General features: G+C 47.8%; 1 protein-coding gene and 1 pseudogene across 3 annotated transcripts in view; one reads left to right on the top strand and one right to left on the bottom strand.

Moving 5' to 3' along the window:
* The first annotated feature begins 1089 nt into the window (after window positions 1–1089).
* On the top strand, window positions 1090–2038 carry LOC118928438 (serine/threonine-protein phosphatase PP1-gamma catalytic subunit-like; annotated as a pseudogene).
* ITGAL (integrin subunit alpha L) overlaps window positions 1460–19693 on the bottom strand; it is a 37084-nt gene continuing 18850 nt past the window's right edge. Inside the window, exons 18-31 of one of the 3 annotated variants that reach the window (XM_036917663.2) lie at window positions 19575–19664; window positions 16671–16724; window positions 16510–16583; window positions 16020–16161; window positions 14309–14419; window positions 13819–13898; window positions 13631–13717; window positions 12030–12105; window positions 8418–8531; window positions 8109–8165; window positions 7891–7986; window positions 7406–7501; window positions 6597–6707; window positions 1460–5237 (exon numbers count right to left, since the gene is read on the bottom strand). In XM_036917663.2, the coding sequence (XP_036773558.2) occupies window positions 5064–5237; window positions 6597–6707; window positions 7406–7501; window positions 7891–7986; window positions 8109–8165; window positions 8418–8531; window positions 12030–12105; window positions 13631–13717; window positions 13819–13898; window positions 14309–14419; window positions 16020–16161; window positions 16510–16583; window positions 16671–16724; window positions 19575–19664 (1362 nt within the window). In that variant the 3' untranslated portion in view covers window positions 1460–5063. The other 2 variants (XR_008992172.1, XM_057487146.1) reach the window with 2 other exon arrangements.

Below are 19693 nucleotides of genomic sequence, written 5' to 3'. Positions count from 1 at the left end.
CCATAACAGCTCCTGAGGTACCTCCAGATCCCAGGTGGGTCAGAACAAACCCAGGAAGGGCACATGTCTTCCCCAAGATCACAGTGGAAGAGCTAGTGCCATGAGTGAGTCTGGGCGATTCTGGGACTCCAATACCAGGTCCCTTGACTCACAGTCCAGCATAGTACTTCTACCACACTGTCATAACTAAACAACCATTCCTATGCATCACTATTATCAAGCATTCAGGTGCTGGGACCAGTGCTAAAGAGTTTACAGGTGTTATTTCATGCTCTAACTGTTCTGAAGTATATTGTTGTTATTCCCATTCTATAGATGAAAAAATGATTCCCAAAGAGGGTAAGTAATTTTTGCCCCATATTATAGCTAGGAAGAAGCAGAACCTGGAATGAATAGACTTTGACTATTTTTCTAACAATACTAAGATGTTACTTTTTCAGTGTCTTTCTCCCACAAGTGTGGTGTTTTCTAGAGGCTAAACGACACATGATGACATATGTCATCACTCTGATGGCTTGCATGGAATGTGGGCTTGGGTATTCTTATTTTTAAAAATTTTCCCCATTTTAATTCCTAATTGGATAAATACCAATAGCTACAACCCACATAAATAAAACTCTTTGGGATCCTCAATTTTGAAGAGTATCAAATGGGATCCTAAGACCAAAACATTTGAGGGCCACTCTATTAAGCATTTATTGAATATCTCCTTTGTGCCAGCCCTGCTGAGGGGTTGGCATTGGTAACACATGTGTGGGCTGCATCCTGCCTTCCAGAACCTCCTAGTCTTGAAAGAGAAGCCCCAACAGTCAGCATCATGTGCCCCAGTGAGGTATAAATAAAGTGGTGATATGATGGAATATTTTGTCCAGGACCCAAGGGGATGAGAAAGGCTTCAAAATGCTTTGAAGTAGGTGGTTCCAGTGGGGAGAGAAGGAGGAAGCAAGGAGCGGCACGGTTGTGGGGGTACCTGCCGCGGCTACTGCCACCACCACCACCGCCACTGCTCGTGGCGTGGGAAGGGAGGTGTGAATCCCGGGAGCGAGCCGGCGGTGGTGCCACTGCGGGAGGGTCGGCGGTGGGAAGGCGATGTCGGATATAGATAAACTCAACATCGACAGCATCAGCCAACGGCTGCTGGAAGTGAGAGAGTCCAAGCCTGGTAAGAATGTCCAGCTATAGGAGAATGAAATCAGAGGACTATGCTTAAAGTCCCGAGAGATCTTTCTCAGTCAGCCTAACCTACTAGAACTTGAAGCACCACTCAAAATATGTGGTGATATCCATGGGCAATACTATAATTTACTTCGACTTTTTGAGTATGGTGGTCTCCCACCAGAAAGCAACTACCTGTTTCTTGGCGACTATGTGGACAGGGTGAAACAGTCATTGGAGACCATCTGCCTCTTACTGGCTTACAAAATCTTCTCAGAGGAAACCATGAATGTGCCAGCATCAATAGAATTTATGGATTTTATGATGAATGTAAAAGAAGATACAACATTGAACTATGGAAAACTTTCACAGACTGCTTTAACTGTTTACCGATAGCAGCCATCGTAAATGAGAAAATATTCTGCTGTCATGGAGGTTTATCACCAGATCTTCAATCTATGGAGCAGATTTGGCAAATTATGTGACCAACTGATGTACCAGATCAAGGTCTTCTTTGTGGTCTTTTGTGGTCTGACCCCAATAAAGATGTCTTAGGCTGGGGTGAAAATGACAGAGGAGTGTCCTTCACATTTGGTGCAGAAGTAGTTGCAAAATTTCTCCATAAACATGATTTGGATCTTTATGTAGAGCGCATCAGGTGGTTAAAGATGGATACGAATTTTTTGCAAAAAAGGCAGTTGGTCACTCTGTTTTCTGCACCCAATTTTGTGGAGAGTTTGACAATGCAGGTGCCATGATTTGTGTGGATGAAACTCTCATATATTCTTTTCAGATTGTAAAGCCTGCAGAGAAAAAGAAGTTGAATGCCACGAGACCTGTAACACCTCTAAGGGGTATGATCACAAAGCAAGCAAAGAAATAGATGTCATTTTGACATTGCCTCGTTGGGACTTGTAACATATAGTATATAACCTTCATTTTTAAAGCTGTAATGTGTATTGGTCAGCTTGCTCAAATAGTGTGTTTGTGGGGCCCTTTCCATTTTTGACTGGATGAATGGTATTTGCTGGTTATAACAGCAAATGAAAGACTCTCTACTCCCAAGAAAAAAATGTTTTGTTTTTTAATTCTCTATTCCCTTTGCAAACAACTTTAATGATGGCGTTAAAGCTGTACACCCAGGGACAGTTTATGCTGTCTAAGGGGTAAGTGTACAATCGATCTTTTTAAATTCAGCTCAACCCATGAATAATGTAAATGCTCGTATTCTTTAGGATATAAAAAGAGCCCTAGGGTGATCAATCTGTACATGTTATTGTCATAAAATGCATGCTGTTGATACAAACCACTGTGAACATAGATTTTAACTTTTAAATTTTATTTCAAAGGGATTGCCTTTTCTCTCATCATGTTGTCATGCACAAACTAGTTTTTATAGTTATCAACTTAGAATTAACTTTTCAACCTTGCCAGCATCACTTGTATGATGTGTATTTAATTAAAGCACACTTTCTAAAAAAATTATTTGAGGTAGAAAGATTTTAAAGGATAGAAAAGAGGTGGAACTGGACAGGCTGGCAAGGGGAACAGCATGTGCAAAGGTACAGAGGCAGGAAAGGACATGTAGATAGCTAAGGACTGGTGCTGGGAAGTAAGTAGATTAAGATTCTTGGGCATGATGATGGCACATCTGTTCCTGAAGTGAACCTTCCAGATTTTCTATACTTTTTGCTTCCAACCTTGATGAAAATATTCACTTTTCTATTTTTATGTCAGAGTATCATCTCCTTAGAGAGGCTTTCCTGGCTGGCTATGTAAAAGGTCCCTCTCCATCACCCTCTAACCTGTATTGTCTTCATGGCCCTATCACTAACTAAAATAACATTTCTACTTTTTTACTCTGTTTTCCCACTGGAGTGAAGCTTCCTGAGGGCAGGCACTTGTCTGTCAGTTATCACCATGTCCTCAGAGAACAGAACAGGGCCTGATGCAAAGCACTAAAGAAATAGAACCTGATTTATGCTTCATGAGACCTACAGATAATCTGTACTTTTAGCAGTTCTGTGATATTCCTAACAGTTTAAACATCTTTTCCCTTCTCTGGGAAAATGGGCCTCACTTCTTCTTCCTGATGCCTTGCTTATGAGCCAGCCCCATGTTTTCTTGGCAGCTGGATCAGAACACAGTTGATAAGGTTGAAGAGGCTGGCAGGCACTGAAGGAGTGTTCTGGGCGTTATGTGCTGGGAGTGTTTCACTTACTCCCTTGGAGGCAGAAGAGAGCCATCAAAGGTCATTGCTTAGGGGACCAAATGTTGCTGCTTTTCACTTCCCAGTGCCTAACCCAGAGTTGGCTTTATTTACGCAATATTCTCCGGGGGTTCTTATTGACCACAAGAGGGCAGCAGCAAGTAGCCCCCCCTCACCCTCCTGCTCCGTCCTGTCTAAACGGGAGGGCTCAGGGTCAGGCGCCTCCAAACATGGCTTTAAAAACAAGAGGACAGGGAAAGTCTATTCTCACATCTTAATGAATTGTCAAGAAGGCCTCCCTAACCTTTTCTCCTTTTCTGTGTCTCTCTCCCTCCTTCTCTTTCAAATTAACCTACAGTGTTGGGGGCAGGTCAGCCTCTGAGGGACATGATGGCAAAAAGAAAAGGAAGAAAAGAAAAAGAAAAGCTGTTTTGGTTCCACTTAACAAAGGGTTGAAAAGGAAATGTTCATTTAATTAAACCATGGTGGGATAAACCATTACAAAATTGGACAGAGTTTCATATTTATTGGGTAAATATATGCAGGTACTGAACTTGGTACTGGAAGCCACGTGAATGGACACCCTTGAGCTCACAGTCTCATAGTGGGCGTGATGGGGTCCAGGTGGGGGCTGTGGAGCCAGAGGTAGTTGACCTTTGAGGATGGGGTGCCATGGGCCCACCCAAACTCTTTTCTGTATCTTCCCACAGGCACCCCCCACTAATTCAGTGAAATTGTGTCAGGCACCTGCTCTGTGTCTGGCTCTGTGATATCACCAGGGATCCCAAGGTGAATAAGACAGGTAAGGTTCCTACCTTCATGGAGTTCAGTTTAATCTGAGAGACAGATATTAAGTAAATATTAAAAGTAAACAAATATGATCCATGCTATGAGAGCAAGTGCAGACGTGTATGTATAATGGAGCCCACCAGAGTCGGGGCTGGGGGCTGCCCTGAGGAAGTTGTGTGTGAGCTGATATTTTTAGGCTAAGCCAGAAAAAGGAAGGGGAAGAATGTTTCAGACAGACAGAGAAGTCTGGGTGAAGGCAGAGAGAAAGGAAGGAGTTTGGCAAGTGAGAAAGGCTGGTGTAACTGGAGCTTAGAAAGGGAGGTGGGACTTCTCTAGAGGAGGCCAGGGAGGCAACAGGGGCCCAATTTTGCATTGACATGTTAAGGTTATTTTGCAGATTGTGGAAGGCATATGAGGGATTTGGTCTTTAGCCAAAGAGCAAGGGGTTTTTAGCAGCCATGTAGTGACATAGATTTGTTGTCCGGTGGCAGAGTGGAAAGATGACTGGATGCCAGGCAGGCGAGGGTGTGGGGCAAAGCTCCAGGAGTCCTAGGCCTCTGTGGACATCCAAGGGCAGGTGAGTGTGTGGGCCAGGAGTGCCACTAGGTCTTGAGACCACAGTTCCTCCAAATTGGAATCAGACATTCTCTCCCAGAGAAGGAAACTAAGAAGGGCTGGGGGAAGCCAAGGCCGTCTGATCATTACAAGGCTTCACCTTTATCACCTTCCTAGCCCACCCCTCAGTGGAGATACCCTGTGAGCCTACAAAGGAGACAGGCAAGAACTCCGTGTTCAAGATAGGGAAACTGAGGCTTAGGAAGGGGTGGTGACTTGCCCAAAGACACAGAGTAGAGGCAGCTGGCACCAGGCATCCCAATCCAGTCCTGAGCACCTACATCAGGCCCAGGACTCAGTCTTCTCCACCTTCATCCTGGGCCTCGTCCCTGTGGAGGGGCTCCAGGCAGCCCAGATCCATGGCCTCTTCCCCAGATTCAGGAGGCCCAGAGTCTTCTCTAGGGATTTCATTTGAGGCATCTACAGTAGCCTCCATTTTCTTCTTCAGGTTCCGTTTGAAGAAGCCAACCTATAGAAAGACAAAAATCGAGTGAGCAAAAAGTCCACCGAACACTTTGGACCAGTCAGCCTCAGCAAAACATGAAAACAGCCTTTATGTTAAAAAGCCATACATGCCACAGACATGCTGTGATTGCTCCAGTAATGGGGCCAGGGCATTTGCCACGCATGGTTCTTGGCAGTATGTTAAAAAGCTGTACATTTAATAGTTCATTCTTTAGGCTCATCTATATGATCAATATGTCATGTACCAAAATTTTAGGTGGGCGATTTGACAGTATCTAGTAATACTAATAGCAAGAGCCTGCACTTACAGAGTGCTTAGTATGTGCCATGCACTCTCTGTTGAAAGCTGAAAGCATATATATTCTTTGGCTCAGCAATTCCAGGTCTAGGAATTATTATAAAGAATATTTGGACAAGTGGGCAAAGATATGGGTAACAAGAGCCTTTTGTGTCATGCTGTTTGAAATAGACATAAATTACAATCTAAACGCTCATCAACAGGACCTTGGTAAATAGAAGGTGGGGCATCCAGACTGCAAGAAGTCACCCAGGTTAAAAAGACAAAAGTAGGTCTGATTGTGTCTACATGGAAAGACATTAGGCTGTAACATCCGGGGGAAATACAAGATCCCAAGCTGTATGTATCGTATTACTCCATTTACATTTTCTATGTATATTTATATACATGGACTTTTCTCTTTTTCTCATGCTCACACATACATACATATTTTAACAACAAAATTAGAACCTACAAGAATAGAAACAAACTGGTTGTTAATGACAACCCTCTGGGGGTACAATAGAAGAAACTTTGATTTTCTATGTTGTTTTTTCTGGAACATTTGAATTTTTCACATGGAACATCTGCTCTCCAGTGCTCTTCTAGCTAACTTCTACTAAACCTTTGAATCCCAATTCAAATGCCACCTCTCCTGAGAAGCCTTCCTGGACTGCCCGAGCCTCTTATGTTCCTCTGTTATAGGCCCCAGAGCACATGGACCCTTGTGGAGCCCTCATCATGCATGTTCCTGTCTGTCTGTCCCATTAGACTGAGCTCCACAAGGGTGGGGAACACATTCATGGTGTGTGCCTCTGTATCCCAGCACCTGCCCCTTGATGTGCAGGGGAGTCCTTCCTTTCCCTCTCCCTCAGTGCTCAGTCCCAGCTCCACTGTGCTTGCGGGAGTTGTTGGGGAGAAGTCTCTCCTGCTCTTTGGGACTCAGGAGCACTATCTATAGGAGGAGGGAGTTGGCTGAGGCCCCTCTAACTTTAACTCCCACAATCCTGCTATGCTGACTCTTGTCAAATACCCTTTCCCCAGCCTGGCAGTTTCAGCCATGCCTGTTTCCCCAGAAGCTCCCACCTTGTAAAGTACCACAAAAATCAACATCAGCAGCAACAGCCCGCCGATGCTGCTCAGCACGTAGAGGTAGAGCATCTCCTTCTCATACACGATGTCCACCTTCATGATGACCTGGGGGAGGACACAGAGGAGCAGAGGCAAGAGAGCCTTTCTCCCTAACACTTCCTGTGAATCTGGCCTCAGTCTCTAGGTGTTGGCATTTCTGATCACCAGAAATGTCCTGACACCACTGGGCTCTGGCCTCGACCCTCTCCAGTATACCCCTCAGCACAGCCACTGGGGTGACTGGCAGACATGTGTCATGGCCTCACTTTAAGCTCTAAATGGCTTCCCTTGGTCCCAGGATCTGAGCTCAGCATGCAAAGCCTTCCCGAATCTGGCTATGCTTAGCTTTTTAGCTGCAACATTCCTTTTCCTGCTCTGAGCTTCTTGCTCTTCTTAAACCTGCCTCAGCTGCTCTCTGCTCTCTTGGCCCTGGGCCTGCTCTTGCCACTCTTTCTGCTTAGAGTTATTTCCCTTCACACTCCAAGCAGGCATAGGGGGCATACCCCTTTGCTGAGCTGACATAAAATTGATCTTTACCTGACACATCTCAGACCGGTGACCTTGTGGTCTGCTTGCCCACCAGTGGCAGGGCAGCTTGGGGCTCCCACAGAAGCTGTCGCCAAAGCTAATGCCTCTGACTGCAGGGAAGCTCTTCTCTGTGCTAACCTCCCACATGGCTCTCCTGCTTCCAGCTCTGCCCCAGGCTTCCTCAGATCCCTCTGCTGATCTCTGTTCCTGGGTCTCCTGAGGAAGTAGAGAGATACCTGAGCCAGGGAAGCATTGCTGCCATAGAGGTGGAAATGCTTGCTGCTGTTGAAGGAGATGAAGACAGAGCTGCAGAGGCTGAGCATGGAGGAGGCCTGTGGGGGAGAGAGGGAGGTGTCAGGGCCAGGGAGGGCAGGACCAAGAGCCCACTGACATCTGCCCACCTCAGCTCAGTGCGGACAGGTGAGAACAGGTCCTAGTGGGTGCATCGCCTCTGCTCAGTTCTCTAGGGCAGTGTTCTCATGTGCCGCCCTCACTGTGGGAAGGAAATGTCTCCTATGGAGCACATACAAGAATTCTCCTTAGGCCCATGGAAACAGCCCTGAAAATTTCAAACAAGTCAGGTTCTCTTTCATCCACATCTTGAAGAGATTTTTTTTTCAAGATAGCAAGGATGAATTCAGGAAGACAATATGGTGGGGAAGCCCACCCCCCACCCCTTGAGGTCCCCACAACTACTGCATCTGTTACCAGCAGGCATTACCTCAATCTCCTGCACCAGCTCCACAGTCCCCGTCACTTGGAAGAGGATCTCCTTGATGGCAACAGGGCAGTGGAACTTGGCCCCAGGCGAACAAGGCTAAAAGGAGTAGGAGGGCAGGAGGGAAGGGGAACAAGGCTAAAGGGAATAGGAAGGCTTCTTCTGCCTTGCCCCTGCACACTGCCAGACCCTACCCCAGTTTCTTAGCTCACAAGCCATACCTCAGTCATACTGGCTGGCCTCTTCAGATCCCAAGAGTTGCAGTGGACAGGAGGCTCCTAGGAATGATGAGGTGGGGTCTTCAGTTAGCCCAGAGCCATGAGGGATATGGGCCCTTAAGGCCAGAACGTGGCATTCCCCCGCACTCCCCAGATACGGCCCTGGCATCCCACTTCTCCCCCATGGGCCCTCTGCAGATTCAGAAATCACTGAGTCCAACAGGATTCATCCATCCATCCATCTTCATGCCCTTCCCATGTATCCATACCCCTTTAAGAGCTCACCCACAGCCCTAGGAGGGCAGCACTCACCGTCTGCACACTCCACTGGTGCGTGATGGGCCCCTCTCTGTGAGGCTGTGGTACCCAAACCAGGGCATCCAGGGTGGGCACATTGTGGTCATATACAGAAGGCTGAATCCTCACCTGTTACAGAGGACAAAGGACAGCAGAGCCCTGAATGCCAGCTACTCTAAGCACCACCTGAGATCCAGTCCTCACTAGCTGAAGCTTGAGGGCCCACTGATGACCAGTGAACAATGACCAAAAATGCCTGGCCCCTGGCCCCAGAGCCTTACGGTGTGGGCTGCAGGCAGTTTGCTGCTTCTTCCTCGTGGCAAACCCTTGCACATGCTACAAAGTACTGCTCCAGGAACATTTCTAAAGGACTGACTGACTCCCCAAGGGTAGGGCAGCCTCCCCCTCGTGAGTCCCCACAGGATCCCCAGCAGGGTGGCAGAGTAGCTGCGTGTGTGTCTGTATCTCCACTAGACTGTGAGTCTCATGAGGGCAGGAGCTCATTTCCCCTGCAGTTCCTACTGCTTGACACACTGCCTAGTGTATAACAGGCCTCAAAAAAAGTTTTTTTGAGTGAGTGAAAGAACGAATGACACTTAACAAGGATGGATGCAAAAATTATTTGCACAATGCAGGCTGGGAAAGACTAATTTGGCAGGTGCTTTGAAGTAATTTAAGAAACATTTCCTGAGTACCTTTTTTATACAAAAGAGCTATCTGTGCTAGGGCTGGAAGGCCCAGAAATGTCTACAAAGGTGACACAGGAGTAGCACCAGGTTTTCTGTGGAAACCTTGTACAGAAATGTTCAGGCAGCATTATCCATAATAGCCAACAGGTGGAAACAACCCAAATGTCCATCAGCTGATGAATGAATACATCAAATGTTTTACATTGGAACATTATTTGGCAATAAAAATGAATGAAACACTGACACATACTACAACATGGATGTGCCTTGACACTGCTATGCTAAGTGAAAGAAGCCAGGAACAAAAGACCTCTTGTGTGACTTCTTTTATGTGTAATATCTGGAATAGGCAAATCTGTAGAGTAGAGATACAGAAAAGTAGTGTTTGCCAGGGGCTGGGGGTGGGAAGAGTGACTGCAAATAGGTACAGGGAGGAAAATGTTGTAAAATTAGATTATGGTGATGTTTGTACAACTTTTTGAATATACTAAAAGCCATTGAATTGTACCTTTTAAGTGGGTAAATTGTATGGTATGTGAATTTTGTCTCAATTAAGCTGTTAAAAGACAAAACATGGTGCTAGGAAGCCATTCCCACAGACATCAGTGACAAGCTGCAGGGCCAGGTGCACTGGAGGAGCAGGAGGGACAAAATCCAGAGCTGTCAGCTGGAAGGGGGATGCCGACACTGCGGGAAGTGAGACATACCCAGTGGAAACCAACGCAGAGTAGCCAGGGGCACACACCCAGAGGCACGTGCCTGCTGGGCAAGACAGTAATGGTGACAGAAGGTTGGAGCACGCATGCAGGGACCATCGCCATTTGTGGAACACCTCACATGCTAGGCTTCACCTGATTCTCAGGAAATGCATGATCTCATTTAGTTCTTCCAACAGTCCTATGTGGTGGGCAGTACTATCGTTCCCGTCTTACACATTAGAGAACTGAGGCTCACGGGGAGCTAATTTGTCTGAACTATCAATAGTAGAGCCAGCATTTTAACCTAGGCTGTGACTCCAGAACCAGGAACCACTAGGCCTGATCACCTTCCTTGGATGATCGTGGTAACAGCCATGCTAAAAACAGCCAGTGTTGACTGGTCTCTTGTGTGTCAAGTACTATGCTACGGATTTTCTCATTTGCTCCTCATAACAACCCCATAAGGGAGGTGCTTTTATCATCCCCATTTTACAGATGGAAAAACTGAGGCTCAGAGAAAGTATGTAAACTGCCTTAGGTCACACAGCTTTAAACAGCAGAGCTTCAAAAAAAGTTCAGGTCTGGCTGAAGACTATGCTCTTGATCAGCCAGGTAAGCAGGAACCCCTAAGGAAGAGATTCTGTGGTCCAGCTGTCCAGCTCTCACCAGGTGTCCATGCCTGACTAGTTTGACATAATCCTTAGTTATTAGTGCTGACCTCCTTGTGGCTGACTCATTAAAAGGGCTTAATGGGACAGCTTCAGTAAAGAAGGAATGGATCACCCATGCCCTATGACGTTTTGGGTTATCTAATGGCCCACAGAGACCATTAAGCCTTTAGCAAGAGTGGCTGCTGGTGGGCTAGGCCAGGGGGAGCCAAGCACATGGCTTAACATGCTGACAGGTGGAGAGATGGACGGAGGCACCTAGCCTTGCTGACTATCCTGAGAGAGAAGTGGGGGAGCCCAAGGACTTTGAGCTGGTTCCAGGCTGAGTGAGGCAAGAATGTAAGGAGGCTTCCAAGCAGCTGGGAATCCCAGGGCTATAGTATAACAGTCACCTCCCCCACAACCTCCACTGTGCAGGGAGTAAGTAACCCATGGAAACCTCATGTTCATCTGGGAAGTTCTTACCCCAAACACCATGTGTCATGGTGGGAACTGAGGCATGGATAGGTAAGTCCCTGGCCCCAGCATCTGGGCAGGGTACAGCTTTTCCCCACTACTCTGGTGGTAAATGGACTGGCCCTGCCAACCAACCTGCTAGGGAATCCAGAGCCATCCCAGAGAACAGCACTAGAAGCCAACTCAACTAGCTATCCAGAACATTCTATTTCAATGCAAATGGGCATCTTTGTCATCTTCCAGTCTTCCCCATTGCAGTAGCAAGGTGAGATGGCTCCTGCCTCCGTTCTGAGGGGCCTTTCCCAGTCTGCCCTAAGTCCACTGCAGCCAGGGGTGAGACTGCTCCTCTTTGGGCTCAGGTCCCTCCACAGAAAGTGAAAATGCTCTCGACTTGGTCAGTCAGTGCCTACCCTCTCTCAGAGGGCACCTCTAAGAAAGCTGTAGGCTCCTCAAGCTTTGGACTCAGGAGCTGGCCTCCCACTTCTGAGTTCCCATGATAAAGACTGTATTCCGGCACCGAGGATACTGCAGGAGGAATGACAGCTCCTTAACTTGGAGGTTACACACATGGGTTCTGGTGCTCAGGTAAGTGCTTGAGCCTGACCTTTCCCCCTTACTGGCTGTAACCTGTAATCTGCACAAGTTACTCGACCTGTCTATGCCGCAGACTTCATAATGCCTATCTTTTAGGGCTCTCACAGGCTGGTGTGAAAATTATAGGGGGCTGTGGACATAAAGCCCCCCCGGGTTTGGTGAGTGGTCAGGGACCCTGTTTCATTGCTGCCCCAGCACTTTGAAGTACCCAAACTAGAAAAGCAGTTCATTAAATGTATGAATGAGAAACTAGGTTCTTTCTCAGAGCCCTTCTGGCTCTCAAGTTCTGTGAGTCTAAGAATAGTCTATCCAGTGGAGGAAAGTCATTGGGGAGTAGCTGCTGCTGGAAGCATTTCACTGGAGGCTGGGAAGCTGGACAGAAAAGACCAGAGAACCGTCCAGGTGGGGGCTGGAGACTTGCAGATTGAGACTGCATCCAGTGGGTCTCTGCATCCTCAGTCCTCAGGAAGGGGCTGAAGGAATGTGTGACTTATGGGAACTGTTTTGCATGGAGGTTCATACCTGGTAGATGTGCTTGACATGCTGGACCTTGGGACCCTTGGGGGTGAAACTGATATAGAGTGTGGAGTTTTCCTGGCTGTGGAGAGAGAAGAGCAGAGGAAGAAGGTGGAGAAGACAGCAACCCCATCTCTAGGAGGGCAGGGGGCCTGGGCCAGGGGAAACCTCTAAGTTGCCAGCCGCTGTGCCAGGGCCCTGCAGGCATGATCTCATCTGCACAGTGCTCTGCTACTTCCCTCTGGGAGCTAAGGCTCATGCAAGGGGTCTTCTTTTGCCCGAAGTCCTGCAGTGGAGGACCCGTGCTGGAACCCAGGTGGATGTGCCTTTGGAGCTGTGTTCTCCCTACTACACCCCACCTCATCAGGGGCTCCACGGTTTTCTGGGCCCCACTGCTCACCTCCTAGGTAACTGCATAGCTTCTGGCCCCTGTCACATCCCGTTCTTCCAATGACCTTCTCAACATCATTCTCTGGTCCCACCACTCAGCTACTCAGAATCCATCACTGGCTGTCCACATGGGTCAGGTCCAAAGCCCCGCATGTCCAGATCTGCCCATTCCCTGCAGTGTCATTCTGCCACTGCTCCCCACACATACCTGCCATCTCTTGAGCCTGCCTACACCCTTTTCCCCAGATCTGCCCAATTGTTTGCTGCCTCCATGCCTTTACTTTGGGTATTCTCTCTGAGAATGTCCTCCCTCCTTCCTAGCCCTTATCCAAACTCCCTTGTCCTCCAGACCCCAGTTCAAAACCCCTATTTCTCCATGAACCCTTCATCTCTCCTCTAACCCACATCCTCTTTCCTAGTTCTAATTTCATATCACACTTCAAACAGTATCATTCTGTTTAGCATTCGTGTTCAAAAGCACCAGAAACCCCAGCTCAGACACTGGCCCTGTTCTTATCTCACTAAGGCAACTTAAAAAAGCCACTCCACTTTTCTTACTTAATCCCCTTTTCTGTAAATGAGAGAACCCAGCTAGTGATCCCCATGCATCTTCCTGCTACAATATTCTGAGGCCCACTAATTCTATATGTGCATGAGTCTGGTCTCTGCTACCTGACAATAAGCTCTCTGTGGACAAGGGAGAAACTTTGCTCCGTCTCTTCCAGCATGGCTGGCCCCCAGGAATGGAGGGGGTGGCTGACAACTGTAAAGAGCTTGGCTGGGGTCTTGGAGTCAGACTGACTCAAGGTCAGGTCCTGGAGACAGTGTCCCTAGCTGTATGACTCTGGGCAATTTGCTCCCTTCTCTTAGCCTCAGTTTGCTCATCAGTAAAATGGAGAGAGGCACAGCTGCCTCACCAGGTGTTGAGTGCTCTGGGGAAAGACATCAGCTGTGCACTGCAGCTGGCGTGGAGTCTGATATGAAGTCAGCATTCGGTATGCTTTTTCTTCCACCAATAAACACTGATCTGACTCAGAGCTCTTAAAGGGACTTCAATCTTCTGAGTGTTGAGGACACGGCTGGAATCACTTCTAATCACCCCTGAGGGGCTGTAGGAAAGGGAGGGGAGTTTGAGGAAGAGTCCTGGGAGGCAAGGCTGGTGCCCTGAGTTGGAGGCTGAGGTAGAAGGCTAGGGCTGGATGCTGTTCAGGACTCACTCTTTGGTGAGGATGTTGATGGGGTACAGGACTGGGATGCTGGTGATGGCCAAGTTGTCCTCCAGGAGGCCCGAGTCCTCATTGTCACTGCATTGAGGCAAGGTAGAGAGCAGTGTTAGGAAAAGGGCTTGGCCGTGACTGCATGGAAGGCTGAGACCAGGGCAGGGATGCTGGCAGGGTCTTCTTACCAGCTCACTTTGGCATGCAGCTGGACGAAGTCCCCCCAGGAGCTGTTCAGCACTGTATGGAACATCACCTGAATAACAACCTGGCAAGGTAGGAGAGGACATGAAGGGGGAAAGAGCTAGGCCTCCAGGGGCATCCTTAGCACCTCACAGCTGCCACGGCCAACTGCCATGATGAAAGTGTCCACTTATGGTGTTTACAACTCACTACTCTGAAGAACTGGACTGGGTGTTTTATACTGATTACACAGATGAAGATACCAATTTTCCAAGTGGTTAAATAACATGTGTAAGGTCATAAAATGAGTAACCCAACCCCAGATTTTTCAGATTCCAAAGTCCAGGCTCTCAAACATGACACAAAACAGCTCTGTGCACGTTCAGGGTAAGCCCTTCTTTACCAATCACCTGCACCTTCCCCAGAACCAGGGTCCCGCCCCTCCTGAGCTCAGAGCCCCTTGGCTGCTTGGTTCCAGGGGCTAGAAGCACTCACCAAGCTGCCTGCTTTGAAGATGGGGGAGCTCACATTGCAAGAAAGGGTCCTGGTCAGCAGCCTAGACACCTCAGGAAGCTCCTCGCAGCTCACAGGTATCTGGCTGTGGGGCTGGGCATGGCAAGAGAGAAAACAAGCTTCTTGGTGGGCAGGGCTAAAGTTCCCCAGAGGCCACCAACCCTCAGGGCCTACCTCCTCCATCTCTGTTCCTCCCAGGGCACATTCTAAGAGAGGTGGAGCCAGGAATCAGAGGCACAGCCAGAGGGTTTCATACAGAGATGTTCACTGCAACACTATTTATAATAGTGAAAAACTGGAAGTGATCAAATAGTGCAGAGATAGGAATGGTTCAGTAAAGTGTGACACAGTCACAGGCAAGGATATCATGACACCATTAAAATGCAGTTACAGCTATGCAGGCAGCACCATTTTGAGCTGGATTTTGGAGTAAGCAGTATAAAACCATTCATCTTCATCACAATCTGTGAGGGACAGATTTCAGCCTCAGAGTGGGGAGGGCATTAGATGAGGAAATAAGAGGGCCAGGGAAGTGGCTTTCCCAAGATCTCACAACTGGGTAATCTGGCAGGGATCTGGTAGGAACATGAATATGGGTGTGTTTGACTCCAGATCTCAAGTTCTTAATCAGTCTACTAGATGCCCCTTAGGGAAGCATTTAATGTTTCTGTATAAGAATAATTAAGCATTCATCAACAGATGAACAAGATGTGATATATGAGACAAATGAAGTACTACTCAGCCTTAAAAAGGGAATGAAATGCATACATGGTCTCACATGTATGAACCTCAAAAACATTATTCTAACTGAAGACAGACAAAAACAGGACAAATATTTTATGACTCTGCTTATATGAAATTTTTAGAACAGCAAACTTCATAGAGACAGAAAGTAGATTAGAGGTTATCAGGGGCAGAGGGTGAGGAACAGGGAGTTATTGCTTAATAGGTACAGAGCTTCTGTTTGAGATGATGAAAAAGTTCTGCAAATAGTGGTGATGGGTGCACAATATTGTGACTGTACTTAATGCCACTGAACTGTATGCTTAAAAATGGTTCAAATGGCAAATTTTATATTACATATATTTTACCACAATAAATTTTTTTAAACATGGAGAAAAATAATTATATGGAGAGGAAATACCAATTATTTAAAATGAATATAGAATAAATAAACATGCAATGTAATTTGTACAAATAAGTATAGATACACAGAGAGATAAGAAGCAAACTATTAGAAGTACTAACTGCTGGGCTGTAGAAGAAGGCTGTGTTCTTCTGAAAACATCTTTGTAATTTCTGAGTTTTTGTCTTACTTTTGCAACAGTAATTAAAAAAAATAAACGTTGCATTTAAAACACCCCACGTCATCCTTCAAAAATGTTGATCACCTTTGGGAGGGAGATGGCTCAGTCTCCCTACAACTGTACACATCTTCTTGATCTCTTACTCTGCAGTTCATGTGTCCTTCTCTCTAACTCTGTGGGTCCCCAGCCTCACTTTTTGGTTGAGGAGTCTGAGGCCCACAGAGGGTGAACCTTCTATCTCAGGTCACATGGCTCAGGGGCAGCCATCAGGCTGAGAACCCTAAGACCTCTGCATGCCAGCTGCATGTCCTGGCTGCCTGAGGCTCCCGGGGAAGCAGAAGCTGCAGGGACAAGTGTGCACACGGGCAAGCCCTCATCTTGCTCACCTTGAGCATCTCCACTTTGCGGAAGGAGAGACCCCATGGGAAGCTGAGTTGGAGATGAACCCCGTAGGCATCTTCCCCCAAGTTACTCAGTATCAGCTCCACGGAGAGGCTGGCAGAAGGGGTCAGATGCAGGGCTGTGGATCTGGGGGAAGGATCAGGGAAAAGTTATGGGGGCCAAACTGGAGGAAGCAGGATTAGAGGGGGACCCTTTCAGAATGAGGGGATCTGACAGGCCAGAAAAAATAAATACACAGTAGTTAGCTCCTGTACACAGGCTTTACGTTTTGTGATCTTCTCTAATCCTGACAGGTGCCAGAAGGGGATTGCATTTCTCAGAGAAGAAAACTAAGGCCCAGATGAGTGCACCTGATGAGTGCAGATGGAGGGCTTCTGAGCTGAAGTCCATGCTCTTCCTGGCACACAGGAGCTGCCTCGGGAAACGCCAGGTGAAACAGGCAGGACTGGGTGGGGGGCTGGATGCCTTACAGACCTTACAGGGGAGAAGGAGAGCTCCAGGCTGGCCTCACATTTCTTGTCCTCTCCACAGTTCTTCTCAAAGGGGATCTGAAAGACCAAAAAGAAAAGACTGGGAGGGTCAGACCTCAGGAAGGCCTGACCTGGCCTCTCTATCTGCCTGTCTTCCCTTCTTACCTCCTTGGTCTCCAAATGCAGTGAGGGTCTCAGAATGGGCTGCATGTCCTTACCCTGTTGAGCAAGAGGAGGGGGAGGAGGGGGAGACAGGGAAGGTTAATTGAGACAGCAGAACTTAAGGAGGGGAGCTGAAGGGCTCTGGGCTGGGCTCAGCTGAGCCGGCTGTGGTCCACCCCTCCCAGGAGCCAATGCCTTCCCAGGGCAGGCCCCACCCTCCCAACTCAGTCCTGGGCCATCTGTGCAGCTCTCCTCTGGTGGCAGCTCCCTGAGGGAGGCCGGGGCTTTGGGAGCCCATTCCCTCTCTTGGACAGGAGATTTGGACCCTGATGAAACAACTCCATAGTCCCTCCTGGCCCATCTCCTCCCCTGGCGGGAATGCCCTGCTACACAGCATCTGGACTATCCTGTCTGTGACTGGCTCTTACTGTGGTTTTCCTCTGTGAAACCTATTTACCCCCAGAACAGTTCTCTATCTCCATTATTGGACCAAGGCCAGTTTTTCAACATTTCCAGAGCTTCTGCTGTGGCCCAGGCCCCATGCTGGGTACAGGGTATACACCAGAGAACAAAACAGACACACCCTCTGCCCTCCCAGTCTCGTGGGTGAAATGACCCATCATCTTCTAGTGTTTGGCAGGACAAATACAGGGATATTGAGTATGTAGAAAGAATAGAAATCCCACACTTGGGGACCAAGGAAGTTTCCTGAAGGAATGGCATCTCAACTGGAATCTAATGGATTAGCAGGAGGGAGCCAGATATACAAAATGGAGAGGGACGAAGAACAAACAGTGTACACAAAGGCCCAGGCAAGACAGACTGTGTCTGTTCCAGCAGCAGGAAGGTGCTTAGACTAGCTGGACTGCCATGGGGCAGGGGGCAGGAGAGAATAGCAGGGTTCATATTTCCCTGGACCTTGCAAGCCATGTTAGGGAGTTGAGGCTTTATCCTAAGCCTAATGGGGTCATAGAGGTATATTATGGGTTATTAGTTGTATGTCCTAGAAAGACTCCAGCCTTCTCTGCTTCGAGGCCACCTGCCAAACAGCCTCTAGACTCTTCCTTAAGGGGTGGGGTTTTTGGTGGCCTCTCCTGACTGCTTGCACCTACTCTCAACATTCATACGCTGGACTACAGCCAGTATCCAGATGGGCATCCAGGGCCTCTGTCTTGCTCAGTTGTCCTTCTATCAAAAGCTGAACCCCCTCCCCTCAGGCTGACTTCCATACTTTTCCTCATGCTGTTCCCTTTGCTCCTTGTCTCTCCACCTACCCGAAGTCTTCTCCTTCTGCAAGATCCAGCACGGATGATACTTCCCCCAGAAAGCTGACAACTGTGAGCTCAGGTCTCTTTTTCACCCTGAGTTCCTATTCTGTAGTTAGGTTTTTAAAAATTAGTGCCGATGGCAGAGACTGCCGGTTGGCCCCATACATCCTTCCTCACCTTCTGTCTTAAAAATAGAGCTTCCACTTTTTATCTGGCCACATGGCTACTTGGCCAGGAGACTGTGCTTCTCAAGTTCTCTTGTAGTTAGGTGTGACCATGTGACTAAGTTCTGACCAATGAGATATGAGTGAAAGAATCATGTAGATTTTCAGGACATATCCTTAAAGGGAAAGGCGTGCTCTCTTTCATCTTCTCTTCTGCTTTGTGCTGCCATCACTCCACAACCTCTGGCATCTTTATGCCTCTGTTCACACTATGCGTTCTTTCTGAATGCCCTCCTCACCTTTTCTACCTGGGCACTTTAAAGGTCACCTCTGTGGGAAGGCTTTCCTTATCACCCAAATGTGACCTAAGACTGTACTGCCACACTGATTCTAACTCTCCCACAGCCTTATCACAACAGGTTGTAATACTGACTGGTCTATTGACTTGTTTGACCTCCAGAGCAGACCGTGAACCCCTCAGAGATAGGGACCACATGTTATTAACTCAGTGGAGCCAGTGCCCAGAACAGGGCTGAGCCTGGGGTAGGTGCTCAGTCAACTTTCCTTAAATGTATGGTGAGCATCTGGTGGGTGGGGCTTTAATTTTCAGTAAGCACACCCACCATCATTGTCTTCAAAGCCCAGGAGAGTGCGCATGTGTGTGGGGAGCTCACTCATTGCATGCTGACAAAAGCCACAAGAGAGTGTGCTTAGCAGTCACTGTGCTTCAGCTCTGCAAGGGCTGCACAATGTTGGGGCTCATTTTATAGATGGCAAACAGTCCCAGAGAGGGACAGAACCTTCGCCTGTGCAGGAAAAAAAATCCACACCTTCAGGTTTCCAGGCCCAGGTTCTTTCCACCAGCCCCTGCTGCCTTCCAACCGAAGCTAAACCAGCCACTGAATATAAAGAATTTCAGAAGAGAAAATCAGGCTTTTGGTACCAGGTGGGAGTGTGTGGTCAGGTAGACCAGAGAGATTTTGTTTTCCCCTTCATTTACATAGTAATGACACCCAATTTGGTTTTGAGGGAACTACCTGCCCTCAACTGACTACACCTGGGTGAGAAGGCCAAGCATGGACTCTGTCCTTCCACAAATAAGGGATGGTTCTAGCCTTCTGATGTCCTCTCCCAGGAATCTGCATTTGAGCAGTGTTAGGAGCCTAATGAGGTCCAAAGCTGAAGCACAACAGGGACTCAGAGAAGAATCACTGAAGGGGCCGTGCCCTGAGGAGTCCATCTACTATCCCTTCCCCTCAAGAATGCCCAGAGGCACCACCCTGGCTCCTCTTTTTTCCAATCTTGCTTTTCCACATTTCTTTTATTACAAACTTTCATAAATTCCTTTCCTGCTTCAGTAAGCCATATTTGGTTTCTATTGCTTTAAACCAGACTTCTATATAATACAGTCTTGCTAAACTGAATTTCTGTTCTCCCCTATTTCCTATCAATTTTCCCAGCTGATCTCTTCTTACCATCCTGTGGTCCCTCGGTGTCCCTCCTTCCTCCAAGAGAGAGAAATTTAGGGAAACACTGATGGGAGAGATGAGGTCTTGGATGCACATCTGAGGGTTATAGGAATACAACCTAAGTC

Source organism: Manis pentadactyla, chromosome 10, assembly GCF_030020395.1.
Source record: "Manis pentadactyla isolate mManPen7 chromosome 10, mManPen7.hap1, whole genome shotgun sequence".
Taxonomy (NCBI): domain Eukaryota; kingdom Metazoa; phylum Chordata; class Mammalia; order Pholidota; family Manidae; genus Manis; species Manis pentadactyla.
Note: the sequence above shows the minus strand (reverse complement) of the source record. Positions and strands in the feature narration are given on the sequence as shown.